At 35.8% G+C, this 16647-nt stretch overlaps 1 protein-coding gene across 1 annotated transcript; it reads left to right on the top strand.

Annotated features, from left to right (window-relative positions):
- Positions 1 to 340: 340 nt before the first annotated feature.
- On the top strand, positions 341 to 10463 carry LOC104491264 (arf-GAP with SH3 domain, ANK repeat and PH domain-containing protein 2-like; the record flags this gene model as incomplete). Its single annotated transcript, XM_010133650.1, has 5 exons — positions 341 to 470; positions 2540 to 2625; positions 3944 to 4019; positions 4525 to 4611; positions 10360 to 10463. Coding segments are annotated over 5 exons (483 nt in total), but the record flags the coding sequence as incomplete, so codon positions are not given.
- Positions 10464 to 16647: the final 6184 nt, after the last annotated feature.

Here is a 16647-nt window from a genome sequence, read left to right as displayed (position 1 = left end):
ACGTCCTCCTACGTTTTCAATTTAAATTTATTATTTCATTTCTGGATTTTTTTTCTTCAATGCAAGAACTTAGTATCTTCCTCTCATTTCGTATCTTCTTTAGGAATATCTGTTAGGACATTATTTTAACAGATGATTGAATGAGATTTCAGCTAGTGTATGTCATTGCTGATCTTCAGTCATTGTCAAATTTCTAATCAAATTAAAAGTCATCTGGAAGTAAGTCATATGCAAAGCTACAAGAGTTTGGCTTTGCATCTGTCCATAAACTTCGTGAATAATCAGATTTCCTGAGAGGCTATGGATTTCTCACTTCATTGACTGATTCTTTGCTTTATAGCACTAAAATAGAGAAGGAGAAAAAAGAGCACGCTAAGCTGCATGGGATGATCCGTACAGAAATAAGTGGAGCTGAAATTGCAGAAGAGATGGAGAAGGAAAGAAGGTTCTTCCAGTTACAGATGTGTGAGGTATGATTTATTGTGAAGTTTATATTGTTCTAATATTTTTAGGAAAACTTTGAAAAACATAATTGTTTAATGGCAACGGTCATGTAAAAGGAAAATGCCAAGTTACTAGTGGACTCCATTTCCTAAAACACTTTTCTTTTTTTATCCTGATGTTTTAACTTTGCAGGGAGTTTAGGTATTTTCTAATCATTTAACAAATTGCAGAATAAATAAATAATGCAAAGCTCAATTAAACACTGAGATTATAATAACCTTTACACTGCTACTACACTGTAAGTTATTTTAAACCCTAGATCATTCTCAGAATTGTTCCCTATGCTGACAGCTGTTGCATTATTATGGGGAGAGACGCCAGGCTAACACACTGGGCCAGTGCTGAAAAAAAAGTGCTAAGGATGGAAACTAGTTGTCTTTCAAGATGGTTCAGAATGTTTTTACTTTGAAATCTTTGTGATTTTGCAGCATGTTAAATCTGATGTGAATGTTTTTGGTTTTATTTGTTAAGGACATGTCACGTTTTCTGGTTGTGAATTCAAGTTGCTGTATTCATTATTTCTATGCATTAACTCAAATGCACCATGGGTGTTTCTTCTGTTATTACAGTGATCAGAGCTAATTTGACTCATACCTAAAGTAGCTTAACAGCAGTTGTCCTAAATATCACTTTTAGCAACTGCATGCACTGCTACTTAGTAGGAAAGATTAGCATTCCTATATGGAGTCAGACTGAAGTATTCAAAACTCATGAAGGGATCTGAGTACCCAATAGACATATGGATGTTGTCAGCTAACTGCTCATCTGTATGCTCCAGAAACAGATGCTTCTCTCTTCCTGTGTAAAGGAGGAGTTCACTTTAGTCAATTGTAGTGATAATAAAATGCAGGGTGAAGTCTGTGAAATTGAATCAAATTACCTTAAATGTGGAATAGCTGAAGTGTATCCTGTATTTCTTTGGATTTTGGGAAAAAGAAGTTTATACATGGTTACCACTGAATAGTCATGAAAGGGGACTTTGTTTTGGTTTTGATAGTCAAACAGAAGTGTGAAGTTCTAAGTACAGGCTAGTCCTCTATAAATTGTGAAAGTGAAATGAATGGCAGATGCCTGGAGCTGTGTTTTAAATTTATAGCTAGAGAGGTGATTCTTCTAACTATTACTATCCATTGCACATTTCTACATTTAAACTAATCATTGGTTCACCCGAAACATTGTTAAAAAACCTGCAACATTGAAAGCTGGCACTTGGATACATCTTTATTTTAGTGGGTTTAAAACATTTAGAGTGTTCTACAGCTAAAGGAAAACAAGACGCTTTAGGACACTGCTAAGAAGACATTCACTCCTTTGCTTGGAGACCACTGTCTAAGCAGGGGTTAAAAATTGTAATTTAATGGACAGTTAAGGACTCCTGTAAATATTTGGTCAATCTTCTGCTTGCATGGCTGACATCTTTTGTGGTATGGCATTCAGGGGAGGAGCTGTCACTTCACATGGACTTTGATTGTGCCTAATGGAAAAGGACACCAATTACACTTTTTATTTTTAGCTTGAAAGTAGATTTTAAAAATCTCTTGCTAAACTGTAATTTACTGCAATTACTGTGTATAAGGAATTGATAGAGAAAACGATAAAATCAGAAGGCAGATTTAAAAATGGTTAAAATAATCCCTCACTTTTTTGAGTAAACTGCTTTCCTCCCTAATGACATTTATTTAGCAACAAATTTAGCTAGTGAGATAGATGGGCTCCTAGGTTTAAGAATGGGTTCCTAAACTTACTACGCAAACACTTTTATGTTTCCACTGGGAGCCGTGAAGGATGTTTTAACAACTTGAACTAATCATAGTGATGTGTCTCCATAGGGTATCAAAAATCAGCAGTGACAATTGCTTTTGTGTGATCAGTCACTGAAGCCACTGTTTGATGCATTCTCTTTCAGGTCTTCTAAATCTGCAACTGTTAAATATGTATGTTGAATATGTAAAAATAAATATATGTTGAAATATAACTCAAAATGTTAAACCCTGTAGCAGTAATAATTAACTTTTGTGAATTACTGTTTTAACAGTACCTGCTGAAAGTCAATGAAATCAAGATTAAAAAAGGAGTGGACTTGCTTCAGAACTTGATCAAGTATTTTCATGCTCAGTGCAAGTATGTTTTAGTTTCTTTATATCTACATAATATCTGGAGCAATGTTTTCTTTTAAACTTTTGACATCATAACACTTTTCTAGATTTCAAAATAAATTCTCAGTGATGTCTTTTAACAAGTTGCTTTTGTCATAGATTAGTCATTGCTTTTGTTACTGTATTCCAAAACGTGTAATGAGGTTGATCTAATCCCATAGAATATAATTGTCTGTTCCAAAGGAGTACCGCACAATAACTTGGCATATTTCATAAACTACTCTTGAAACAGAGCTCTTAATTTGGTCAATTAGTTAGTGGTCTGTTAGTTTCAATGGGCTTTTTTGAGTGTATCTAGCAATGATCTAAATTAATTCTGCTTATGCAACTTTTTTTTCTTGAGCACAGTAGGATAAAACTATATTGAAAGAATCACTCTAATTAATTGGAAGACTCAGTAATAAACCACAAAGCTCTCATTAGAATGATGTACTTCTTTATGGTAGTCTTAGAGATCAATAATACAGCAATAAAGTCATAGCTAGTGAACAAGCCACTGTTGAACCTGTTCAAATCAGTTAGTTTTCATCTTAAAAGACTGATCTGCACCTATGTAGGTTTTTTCCCCTCTGTAGCTATGTTGCTTTTAAAATCGGTTTTACTTGTAGTATGTCATTCATCTACTCTGTTCATGTATTAAGCTTTCAACATCAAGGCTGTGATGTGTGGTCTCTTCATGTCTGATTCCAGAGTGAAAATAATTTCTGGTGCAAGTGGTGCAGGAATTCTTAATCACATGTATGTGTAGTTGTGGTTTCTTTTTTTTTTTTAAATTCCGCTTTTTTCAAGAGCTGGAACACTTGGCCTAGATAACATTGCTGTGCCAATACAAAAATACATATGATACAGAAAAATGTAGCGCATTCAGTTTGCATATAGGCCATAATTAGTGTTTGGGAAACAAAGGTCTTTTCCTTTAGCAGGAAGATTGCATCAGACACAAAATTATTTGACTCTAAGAAGGCACAATTATTTTATATCTACTAGAGCTTTTGCTTGTTCTGGGCGTGCAAAAAGTGGGATGAGAACCTGTATTTGAGGTGAGGATGAGGAAAATAGGTTGCAGTGGATTGTGGCAGGTCTGAATCTAATTGAGGATTTTGCATGTTAGAATAAGCTATTATGGAAATAAAGAGGTGGATCAATCAAAGATGCAAAAAAAAGTGTTTAATGTTTTTCGTTTTATGGAATGGCATAATAATATGCACATCTTCTTTTGGCAACTTTTTAAACAAAATTTAAACAAAATAAAGTTTAATAACCATTTGCTTTTTGTTTTTAAGTTTCTTTCAGGATGGGTTAAAAGCAGTTGAAAGCCTCAAGCCTTCAATTGAAACACTCTCGACAGATCTTTATACAGTGAGTAACGATCTTTCACATTTGTATTGTAAACTTAGATTTTTGCAGTAGAACCGTGATCATTTTGGTTGAGGTTGGCTGACTGCTTTAATAGTCAGCATTTTAAGGTGTCAAGTACGTTTTGAGTAAAAAGTTTTTTTAGTATTATATCCAGAAACCTTGGTTTCAGTTCAGGAGCCCACTGTGTAAAATGTTAGAAAAACAGTCTTTGCTCTAAAATGTTTACTGACTAAGTGGAAAATAACACACGGTTTCAAACTGAACGCAAGGAAGCAAGAACATTACGAGACAATATCAAAGTCTTAACCCAACAACATCCTAGCCATTATCAAGTTTTCCAAAGATATAAAGGAAAATAAACTGATCACATTATCTTATCTCTTTGTATTTTCATTCTTGCTGAACATTTTTTTGAAAAATGAATCAATTAAATAGCAGGTTTGGAAGAACTGCATTGAAAAGAAATAATAATGTTAGTTTTAACCTGTGTTTTTCTTCATTCAAGATTAAACAAGCACAAGATGAAGAAAGAAGACAATTAACACAGCTTAGAGATATTTTAAAATCAGCACTGCAGGTTGATCAGAAAGAGGTGAGCCTATGAGGTGGTTTAACTTTGGAATACCCAATTACTTCTAATGTAATGGGAGTATTTGAAATAGAGTTATTTTAACTATTATCAGCCATCAAATTTCTTTGGTTTATTCACATTCTTTTTGACTGAACATTTCTGACAAAGGCAGGGTTTTTTAAAAAAAATTAACTCCCACTAAAAATATATGAAACTTCTTGCAAAATAAATTAATTTTGTTACCAATATTGAAAAATACTTAAAACAGTGCACTGTTTGTGAACCAAGAGACAATGGTGTCTGTGTTGTTCAAACTGGGAATGGAAGAACTTTGGCCGTATCGAGGAGACCCAATTAGTAGAATCATGTCACAGAATCACATTCTCACAGTAACATTCCAAACTGTATAAAGATGATGTAAAACTGAGCTTCAAATCCTAAAGCACCTCTTGTCATCATCTGTGAAAATGACAGTTAAGTTTGCCACTCTGCTGTGAGATGCCAGTTTTCAAACATGCAAGAGTGGGTCAGTTCAGCAATCTAAAAAATAACTATTTTTTGAGGTTTGATTGTGATTGCTGTTAAAGAATTCTGGAGTAGTTTTATTTGACAAAATCTGATCTGGAAGCAAGCATCTTTTGTGTAATCTAATCTTAAATATTGGGTCTACTTTTGTTTCAGATTGCTAGTGCTTCCTCTTCATATAAATAAATGCCAGCGAGCTTCCTTTGTGTAAGTGATGAATGAGGCATCTTCCCCCTTTTCAGATTCTCCGTCTGAAAGGGATCGCAATGAAATAGTTTAGTCTGTAGAGCTCAGACATCCTTGATCTTTTCTGGTCTTGCTTTCATCTTCTCTTAAAGGTTATGGTGACTCCTAGCTCTTGCTGGTGTCTAGATCATGGTTGGTGAGCAACGTAACCTAGTGAAAGATGTCCCTGCCCACGTCATGGGGGTTGGACTACATGATCTTTAAAGGTCCCTTCCAACTCTGTTACTCGATGTTACTCGATTCTGTTACTCGATGACTTGCTGATAGGTATTTGAACAGTCTTAAACACTCTTCACTTTGAGGTGCAGCTTCTTACCATGTGAAGTTTGTGGTAATGACCATTGTGTACAAAGTCCCATAGAGTTTGTAGACACTTTCTTATGTTTTGCCTGGTATTTAGGACTCACTGAGGGGTGCATTTGCTAAAAACTTAGAAATTTGAGCTCTGTGGAATGAAAGACTGGTGATCCTTAGTGGAAGTGGTGACTACTTCCAAGTCACCATTGATTGGCTACTCTCAATAAGGAATCTTTGCTGTTTAGGATGCATTAGCAGGCTTTGTATTTCATTCAGGTCTTTGATTGAGAGGGATAATAGAAGCAGTTGGGTTTTGTGGTTGCTGGAAATGTTGCTTCTCTATGTTTACCTGTTTATCAGTTATATTGGTGTTAAATGTGTATGGAAGATGTGAGCACACGTCTTTTCACAGTCTGAAAAATGTATAAACATAGATTTGTTCCTGGTACTATTTTTGTTGCATTTAAAAATCTAAGTGTAAAAAGTGCTTTATGCTATATTCATTCATTAATTCTGCAAATTTAGATACAGATACTTGCCTGCAGAGCATGACAAGTACTATAATTATTTTTCAAGTTTTTGGAAAACATCAATTAATCAGTGGGATGCCAAACAATCCTGGTATGATTTACTGTACGACCCACTAATATTATTATTGTTGCACTGTAATTTCCTTTACTATAACTGATTTCTTTTTCCTTTCTTGAAATGCATTTACATTTTGTGACCGAAGTCTAGGAGAGTAAGTGCTATTACTATGTTTTAATGAAAATAGTTGGCATGATTTCCACTCAGATTTCAAGAAACTGGATTTTTCCTCTGAACTTTTTTCTGTTGGTATGAAAAGACTGGTTCTTTTTTCCTCCTATTCTGTTTGTTTTTATTAAAAAAAAAAAAAGTTCTTGGGAGAGAAAATTGCTGTAAGAAAATCGGTTATTTCCTTTGCACTCTCTTTTGGGAATTAAATCCAGTTGCTTGATTTGATGTTCTTGCAAGATTTTGAAGATAGACGTATTTTTAATTAAAATGGACTTCATGTATGAAATAATAGAACATTGACAAATATTATTTCTGTTGTGTTTAAAAAAAAAAAAAAGACACAAACACTCGTAGTGAACCTTGTTTTGTTGTGCCTTTATGCATAGTTTCCTCCTGCTCAGAGCTTCCTCAAACTTGGTTTGTATTGAAACTTCTTTTTGAAATGTCATTGTGTGTCCACCTCCGTAATTTTTAAACTTTTATTTTTCAAACTGTAGAGCTTCTACGACTCTTAGGGTCAACCTTAGAGTTGTATTGCCTTCATTTCTTTCTTTGCCGTGCCGTCTCTGAAGGTAGTGTTACTGTAGTGTTTAGATTTGCTTCTGCTTCTTCTACTTCTTTGGTAGAATCTATAATCTATTTAGGCCACTGCAAAATAGGATAAATATTGTCTTTCTTGACAAAAATTACGGTAACTAGGCTATAGGAGAGGCTGCCTGCAGGGAGTTCTGGCAGATACATCTCTTGGAGGCTCTGTGGGGCTGTAATAGATAAGGGATGGATCTCTGAAATAGCCTCTTGCAGCGATCTTGCAAATGCAGGAGAAGCTCAGGCTCTTGGAGAGCTATAAGGGCTTTTTGGCAGCTTTATGCACCAGGCTTATCCAGACAGTCTAAAATCCTGCTCCATGGGAGCTGTGGAATGGCTAGCCAAAATTTACCATGTGTAAGTTAAAGCACCTTGTATGGAGAGATCTGATCTGATCGAATCATGGGGCTAATAAATAGGTTTTTAGAATCTCTCTTATCAGTAGTCACAGACAGTCTTTAAAGAAACACTGCTTTCACATTTCTTTCATTTTTAGCCATGCTATTAAGTTTGATTTAGAAGTCAGTAAGTCTTTATAAGACCTTGGAAGAAATAATTTCAAATCTCTTTATGGTCAGTGAAATGATTCGCTGTAAATATGCTGCAATGAAATTACTCACCTTTTTTTTTTGTATGCCTGGCTGCATTTCAAAGCTGATAAAAGTGGGCAAAGTTCAGTTTCTTAGGCTTGTGTACTTTAGTCTGTTCTGATCTTATGTTCAAGAGATATTTAAAATTACAATACTCTGTGCTAGGTATGTCCTGTATCCTGCAGTGATCCGTTTCCTCCCATGGTAATGTACATTGTTCCTTCTCCGATGAGGCCATTTGGTCTGACCCTGTTATCTGTGATTTGGACTCCTGTTAATGTGGAATAGGCAAACCATAAATAAATTAAGATCCTTTGGGGAGCCTGCACATGGAAAAGGCATGCTGAAATTGCCCGGAAGGATGTTAATTGTGATGGTAATTTGTGGTATGGCATCCTGTGTGTAAGGAGCTATATCAAAATCATGAGCTTGCTTGTCTGAGAGCTGTGGAGACCCATGATCTGGCAATCATGTTGGACACTTGGATGGATGTGGTGTGAACCAAGGATTTAAAACTGAACATCTCCTTGCTTTGTCCTTAAGTTTTCTTCATGAAATAGTATTAAATTTTTAAAAGATACTGTTCATAGTAATGAATGTGTGGAAATACACATCAGCTACCACAGCTTCCGCTCTGGTTGAAATAAGGCAGGAAGCTTGTATTACTGGCTTGCTAGCTAGGCCAAACACAGCAGCTGAGGGTAAACAACAGCTGGAGGGAGGCAGCTGAAATGCAGCAGAAAATAATGCACAAAAAGTAACAACACCATCTTAAGTAATGGGAATGGTGCTACAGGCAGGTGTTGGAGGTCGTCTGAAATCTTCACATAATTGAGAATGTGGAGAACTGAAATTAATTTCCTTTAAGGCCTCTAATCTTCTTGAGAATGGAGTTCCTTTACTGACTAATGGGAGGCAGGGATCAAGGCATTGGCAGGACACAATAGACAGTGTCAGATCAGATTTTCTTCACAAGTCAGTAAATGTGTGCGTGCAGCAGTTCTTAACCAGTGACAAGAGTTCTTTCTAAATGTTCTGATTTTGTGTTGGGCAGCCAGTGTGCAAAACCGAACAATTCTGAGTAAACAGGCTGGAGAGGAACAATAAACAGACTGGTTTAAATCTGAAGGGATGCTTTGACAGGCAAGGACACCACGCACAGTGGTGGTTTTGTAGTGGTTTTAAAAGATGAATGTTGTAGATACCTGATATGGCTTCCTAGAGCACTAGCTGAGTAACAGAGAAGTGGGCAGGTTGCTTCTTGCTGAAAAGGGGCACCAAGGAGTGCTGCTGCCTCCATTGACCTCGGCTCCTCAGGATCACTGAGCTTCCAGTACTGTATTCAGGATATGCCTGAATTCCTGCAGCATGGAGTTCTGCATTACTCCAGGCTGAACAGGGGTGTAGAGCGGGGTAGCTCTGTTCCTGCCATCATTTTTCAGACCTATAATGTGTTGCCACTGCTGTTGAGGAAGATCCTGAACAGTTTTGGCTGAATTAGTAGTTGTGGAGCAGAATGTGATGCTGGAGCCTGTAATGGAGCAGCATTCCATTTGAGCTGGCATTCTCTGGGGAAAAGCACAGTCCAGGTGTGTTCTTGGTTTTCACTGTTTTTTTTTCCTCTGTCTATATCCAGAGATGCCTTATACTTAGACTAATGAAGTGTATGAATCTAATTGTAATTAGAGGCAAACTATCTTCTTTAGTCATACTATTGAGGTCACTGTATTTTATCATGTGTATCCTCTGAAAACCCAAAATTATTTATCTTGTGACTGTACTCCTCGTATATCTGAGACACCATCTCATCTTTTTAGCAAAGGAGATTTTTTTAATTAAATTAGTAAGTCTATTTCTTAATAGTTCTTAAGTTTTTGCTTAGAGTAGCTCAGTCATTTAAGTGAGCTGTTTTGTGGGGTTTTTTTCCTCACTATACTTACAATATCTGCCATGTAAAACAGAGATGTATTATGTCCATAGAACAAAGAGAGTAGAAAAGAAAACAATAAATAATGTAAGTACAGGTCAGTGTTACTTATAAATTGAAAAGTCCATCCCATCGTGTTACTGCTGCTCGTATAGCATGACATATCAGATTCCTTATTATCAGGTTCTTGAAAAATTAAGAAGTTACACTCTTGGAGGAGTGGGTCCTGCCTCTGAGTAGTTCTGGGTTTAGTAGAAGGGTTTAGTTAATCCTTGTCACTTGTTTTTTTTTTTTTTTGCACATTTTGGCTTAAATTTTTATTCTTATGGAAATAACTTTTCAGTTTTCCTGTATGCCTCCTGAACTATGTTTCCAGGAGGTCTCTTCTGCTTCTCAGACAGTTACTTGACTCAGTTTCCACAAGGAAAACCACTTCTGCAAATTTATATATGTAATTTTTTTTACAATGGAAGAGTGCTCTAGGAATTGCAGGTAATAATGATCTCTAGTGTTTGTACACTGCAGTGTTTGCATGAGTTGGAAAGCCCGCTACTCAATTAATTTTTGATTTGAAACCTCATGTATTAAGGCCAATAGTAAAAACTTGCTTTTGCAAGTAAAAGGATTTTGGCAGGTGCTGATAATGGCTACTTCTCAAATGTTTTTTGCACCCTCTGAAAAAAGGAATCGTTCTTATTCTTTCTCAATGAGGAGGAAAAATGTGCTTCGTTTGGTCTGTAGAATTAGAGCAAGAAGGAAAGGCTGTGAAATTCATTAATAGTGGGGATATTTTGGTTGGAAGTGTGGAATTACAAATTTCATTTCTGGATATTTCAGGATTCTCAGATTCGTCAGAGTACAGCTTACAGTTTACATCAGCCTCAGGGAAACAAGGAACATGGCACTGAACGAAATGGTAGTCTGTACAAGAAAAGTGATGGGTAAGTACTGCCGGATTCTACTGAAAAAAAAATAGGTCCTAAGTTCTGAAGCAATGTAATACTGAATGTACTAAAACTGAGTCATTTTTCCCCCCGCTTTAAACCAGGATCAGAAAAGTGTGGCAGAAAAGGAAGTGCTCGGTTAAAAATGGTTTTCTAACGATTTCCCATGGTACAGTAAGTATTTGTTTACAGCATTTTATGTACATGGTTGCTAATACAAAAAGGCAAGCGATCCTGGTCTATATTTATAATTTGGAATTAACTAGATTCCTGATGCAGTGTTTTGAATATGATGGATACATTTTTTTTTAAGGCAATCTTTCAGACTGTTTTAATTCTCATCAATGTGAATGGGGAAAAAAACGGCTTTTTTAATGACTCAGTTTATGTAAACTGTTAATATTTTACCAGACTATGTAAAAATACAGATTCTAACTTAAGAGTTTTTTTGAAAGATATGGTTGGGCATTAAGCCATATTTTAGGTACAAGTTAGTCAACTTTTTATATTTACAAGACAAACTGAGAGAATGCTGAGTCTCTTATCTCCCGCAGATTTGCTGCTATGTAATAATGTTATGAAGGTAGCTTTCCTGGGGAGTAGCTGTTGGGGGAAAATAAATTCTGAAAGCAACTTCTACCAGAATGACAAGAGATAGAGTTAGAAGTCCCTCTTTTTTTCAAACTTTTAGTATTTATACTTCAAGTTTTAAAACTGTATACTTTCATATTTTGGATGTTTTTCTCTTGGCTTTGATCTCAGCTGGTTTTGCTTTTCTATAACTTCTCTCTTTTTATATTGCTTTCTCAAAACTTTTAAGAAAGTTTCTTAAGGCAAAAATCAACTCAATAACAGAATTTCCCATTCTTGGTCTAATAAACAGCCCTGTTTCTTGATCCTGTTATGAACCGTTCTGTTCTTCATCCTGTTTTGCCTGTTGCTATGACTACAAGTTGACCCTGGCAGCAAAAATTAATCAATCTCTCATTTGTGCATCTAACCACAAGCTGTTGCCTTCTGAATTGACAATGAGGAGTTAAGGAGTACAAAAACAGGCCTGCAAGTAGAGTCATTACTGTGGCTTTGGAATTGTCCACCAGTTTATCCCTGTTCTCATTTGAGTGGATATGTGTGCGTCTTTGTCAGAGAAAAGTCTGTTAGTGTTTCTATGCTGGTGTCTCCCTGTGCTGTAAATGTGCTTCCCATTGGACATGCTGTAGTGGTACCAGTGTAGCTAGGGCAGCTTGGAGCTGGCAGAGGCTACAAATTCCACTTGTGGAGCAGAATTTTAAAACTTTCACATGCAAGTACAGTTACTGAGTCTATCAGCATACTGTTTTTCTTTTCTTTTTATAAGCTGTCTACCAGATGGTCTAACATTTTTAGAAACAGTAAGTTCCCACTGAAATCAGTGGAGGTGTAGCTGGAAATGAGTTGCTAAGGCATCTATTTAAGTGTGAGTTCAGATATGTGGTTTTGTCTTGATATTTTTATGTTACAAAATTAAAAGATTAACTTCATTTTTAAAAAACGTATTTTTACTTACTTGCTCACTTTCCCCTTACATATTGATGGCAGCGTTGTGTAAATAATTAATGCTTGTTTCATGGATGCTGGAATGGGTAGAAGCGATCTCTGTTTGTTAAGAATCTTCTGGGCTGCTCTGAATGTCTTCTGAGACTTCTGAAGCAACAACATTGATTTCCAAGCTTTCTCAGGGTTGGTATATCTTGGTCTCTAAAATATGATGTATCATTCTCTTTTCCCAGCTGTTCATCAAAACGAACCATCTTTCAGAAATACAGTTGTCAGTTTTGTTTGCTCTATCACATATAAATTTGTAAATGCTTTTCCTTTAAAGTCTAAGAATTCTTCATGGATTTCTGTTCTTTGGTCATGTAGTCTCTCTCTATGAGGGGCTATTTTTTCAGTTAGTTTCTAGAACAGCTATCTTCAGGCAGTTGCAGATGCTGTATTCTGACTTAAACTTGCCTGCCAAGTGCTCTCATGATACAGATGGGTAGAATGTGGTTGATTCTCTGACAGTCACCCAACTCTGCATACACATCTGCATTGGCACATCTGCAGAAGTTATACTTTTAGACAACTAAAAGCTTCAAAGAAACTAGCATTCATAGAACAATGTACAAGGTAATGGTTGATGGAAAAACAGATGCTGCTTCTTTGTGTGATGATTAGCAGCTGGAGATGAGCTGACCTCTATCTACCTGCAGTTTAATGCACGAGTGATAAAACTATGATATAAATAGATTGAACCATGTAAATAGGAATTCCTAAGTGGTTTCCAGATCAAGAAATCACAAGGGAAAAACTTAATTTGAGGAATGTCACGTTCCTCAAAGTTGATTTGTGTTTAAAGAACTTAAATGGAATTTGCTGATTGCCTGCAAAAAAGGAATATAAAAGAGACTCGTTATCAAGGAATCTTTGTTGTTCTTTGCTTACTGCTGGAAACTTTAATCTATTATGATGATTATCAGGACAATCTGAAGGCGAAGAATCAGATTTAATCTTTTGATTCTTAAGTAAATAAATCACTGTGGTATCCATAAAAAAATAAGCCAACCTCTCTGTTAAGTAAGTGGGCACATTTGCTCATGCCTTTTGTAAAAATCAGCTCTATCATGGCACTCCTCAGAATTGTGTTAAGAGGCCTAACATTTTGATTCCTATGCTTACTGTTTGTTGCCAGAACAGATTTAGACAGTTTTGCTGGATAGAGAGTTACTGTTTCTGCAGGAGAGAATGTGTGCTGATGCTGGAGTTTATATGTATGGCATGAAAGGTAACAGCAGTCTTTTCAGGGTGTCAGTGTGTTAACCGAGTGTCCAAAAATTTTGCAGTAGGCTGAAATTTAATTGTCTAATCAGAGTGTCGAGCAGGAACATGAAGCTCAGAGGTTTCAAACAAACAATGTAATAGGAGTTACATGTTTGTTACTCTTATGTACTTCTAGTGTCTCCTAGTTCTGCGAAATGTCTGGATCCCCCTACAGCCTGGTGTGGCTAAGGAATTTGTACAGCCTTACCTCTCTTTGTGTGGCTCAATTCTCCCTAAGCAGCATCTGCTGTGTGATGGAAGCGTGTGGCCCAACAAGTAATGGGCACATTTTGGAAGGTGGGTGGGAAGAGGCTGTTACTCAGCTACAGGATACAAGCATGAGTTGAGGCAGTATCAGTGACATGTGAAGATGTCAGCGTTTTTTAATACCCTTGTTATTGCTGACTGCAGATTAGGAGGTCCTCAGCTAAAAGCGTTGGAATATGTTTGTATTCCAAGATCGGCACAATGGACCAGGATGTATTTTAGGTTGTTGCAGCCATTTCTTTGGGTTCTCAGATCCAGATACGGAGTTCTTGTGTTGCACTCACCTATCCAGAGAGACAAGTTCTGTGTATATTTGTCCGTCAGACCTCTGTGAAGCATTGTAGTGAATCCATTTACAGCGTCATATTTCATAAGTTATAGAAAACTAGTTAGGTCCTGAATGTGCTTCAGATCCAAAGTCCTGGGGCAAGTGGATTCTTTCTTAACCTGAATTTACTTATATTTTATTGTAGAACCTGTGGAAAAGATATAAATGAGTTTCCCAGTGGTTTGTTTACCAAATACTTACATTTTGATTTTTGTTTACTTTATTTTGTATTTTCCTTCTAAGCAGCTTCTGGACACTTCCTAGATAGTTACTATAAAAATGTAAACATTGGAAATTTCGGTGCTATGGATATTAAGTACATTTAAATATAACCAAGAAATGGGACCAAGCTGGCATTTTCAACATGTTTTCTTGCATGCTTCAAGTTATAAAGAACTCTTGTTACTAATAGGCTAGAATAATGAAAACTGTTTGTGCTTTTACTACTAAAAGGAATGTCTGGAATTTGAAAAGCTGTTTACTAGGCAGAGAATACAATGTGGTTGACAGTTAGTTGTCATCTTGCTGCCTTGAAAACCTCTCTGGAGTATAGTTTGTTTTACATTGCCCAGAAAATGACCTGCAGGTTTGTTGTTTGAAATCATGCATGACTTTGTTATGTCTGCTGCTTATGTTGGGTAAAACAGGAGCATGCTGTTTTTCAAGGACACTGTGCTTCCTTTTTTTTTTTATTTTTTAATTAAAAAGAAATACTTAATTGTTTCTCTTCTTATTTTTCTCCATGGTTTGGATTTTTTTTATTGATCTTCAGCTGTAATGATGTTCCTTTTTGACCAGCTACATCATTTTATCAATGAAACCTGTACTCTTCAGACTTGTTCTTCCTTTTTTTTGAATGAAATGTTTTCATCACTATACTTAGAAGAGATTGAGAAGATCTAAGTGCCTTACAAGTGATTGCAAGTTAATTAAATTATGTGGTAGTTCAGCTTCATTTGATAACAGTTCTTGTTTAGATGATTCAATATTGTTTTAGCCACTTGACAGATTAAAATTGTGGAAAGCAACAATGTGTGGTAATGCGTTTATGTATATTGCTATCTTTATAATAGTACTTCCCTAATTATTTAAATTACTTTTTTTCAGATATTAGTGTCTAGAGTAGAGTCTCTCTAGTTAAGTTTGCTTTCTGATTTAATTATTCGAGAAGAGTGAGACTAGTTATCCATTGAGCAAGTGCAAGCCATTCCTTAAGCCAAGGTTACAAACAATGTCTTTTTAGGTCCTACCCCGAGATAACCAGTAAGACCGACTGGTTAAGGGACAGAAGAGATTAGTGCAGAGATGCTGTTTGAAAAGTCTTTTTAGCCTTTATGTTTATGAGACTTTTTCAAAATGAAGTTGCTTATGCATTTTGCTTTTAGTAAAACTTCTCAGCTTTTTATTCAGAAAGGAATTGAGATATCTGAGAGGATACTTGGCTAGAAAATGGGTATCATTATAAAATATATTTTGTAGTAGTGAACTATCGTAGTTTCGTTTTGTGTATGTTTGTTGCAAGACTTTTCTGTGCAAATTTACGAATTTCCTTAAATGTGTCCCTTTACTGATTTAAAAAATGAGTATTTGTACTAAACTGGTTATCTTGGCTCTCTTTAAAATATAAAGATGTTAGCAGGAGTCAAATTATTTGATTATTGAAAATCTAGACAACTAATTTTTTTAATCTAAATGTCTAAATGTTAGAGGATTAAACTTATGAAAAAAGACTCTGTCTCTTTGTCACAGCTGATTCCTTCAGATAGGTGTTACTGTTAAGGTGATCAGAGTAGTGATAATTAAAGTGATTTTAATCCTCCCCGCTTTCAGAAGTCTAGTGTCTATCCACCTATCAGTGAACAAAATAGCCAAAACCAAGAAATGTAGTTTACAAACCGTGGTGCGGAAGAAAACATATGGAAACATGAGTGCCTTAAAAACTAAAGTGACAGCCATTTGTTAAGTCTTTCTGGCCAGTGGGGTGTTACCCTGTGTTTTCGGACTGCAGGGCTCAGTATTAATATACTAAAATGTGTGTGCTTTATCTTCAAATAGGCTAACCGACCTCCAGCAAAGCTCAATCTGTTAACCTGCCAAGTGAAAACAAACCCAGAAGAGAAAAAATGTTTTGATCTCATATCACGTAGGTTTGTTGTTTAGGTCTTTTTACTTGCAGCTATTATCAAACACATTTGCATTATTTCTGTAGATGTCTCAATAATCCACTTAAACATTCTTGCAATTGTAGAATTTATAAAATGCTCTCCCTGTGACCATTTGCCATTTCACTCATTTTAGCATAATGCAACTAACTGTACCTGTTTTGTTGAAAAATATCTCGTATTTAAAGCTGGCTTTACTCCTCCTTTATCATTTTGTGCTACCTTACAGCAGAGTAACAATACTACTGCTGTGACGTCACTCTTTATATCGATAATGCCATAGCTGATCATCTTGAAGTTACGACTTCTACACAAGATCAAAACCAGCTTTTAAACTATGACGAAACTTAAAAATTAAGCATAGTGCTTGCTATATAACTGTGAAGAAAATATTGGAAACTTTTAAAATTTTGTTACATCTGATAGAAAGGTGAGCTAGAGTCTACATATTAAAACCACCAAAACCAAATAAATTTGGGAACTGAATGGGATAATAAAAATTCTGTAGTAGAACCTTTCCTTTGTTTTATCACTGGGATATTTTAGTATTATATTTATGGACTCAATAAAAATAAATTATATA

Source organism: Buceros rhinoceros, unplaced genomic scaffold, assembly GCF_000710305.1.
Source record: "Buceros rhinoceros silvestris isolate BGI_N320 unplaced genomic scaffold, ASM71030v1 scaffold6353, whole genome shotgun sequence".
NCBI lineage: Eukaryota > Metazoa > Chordata > Aves > Bucerotiformes > Bucerotidae > Buceros > Buceros rhinoceros.
This window is presented reverse-complemented; position numbering and strand designations above follow the sequence as displayed.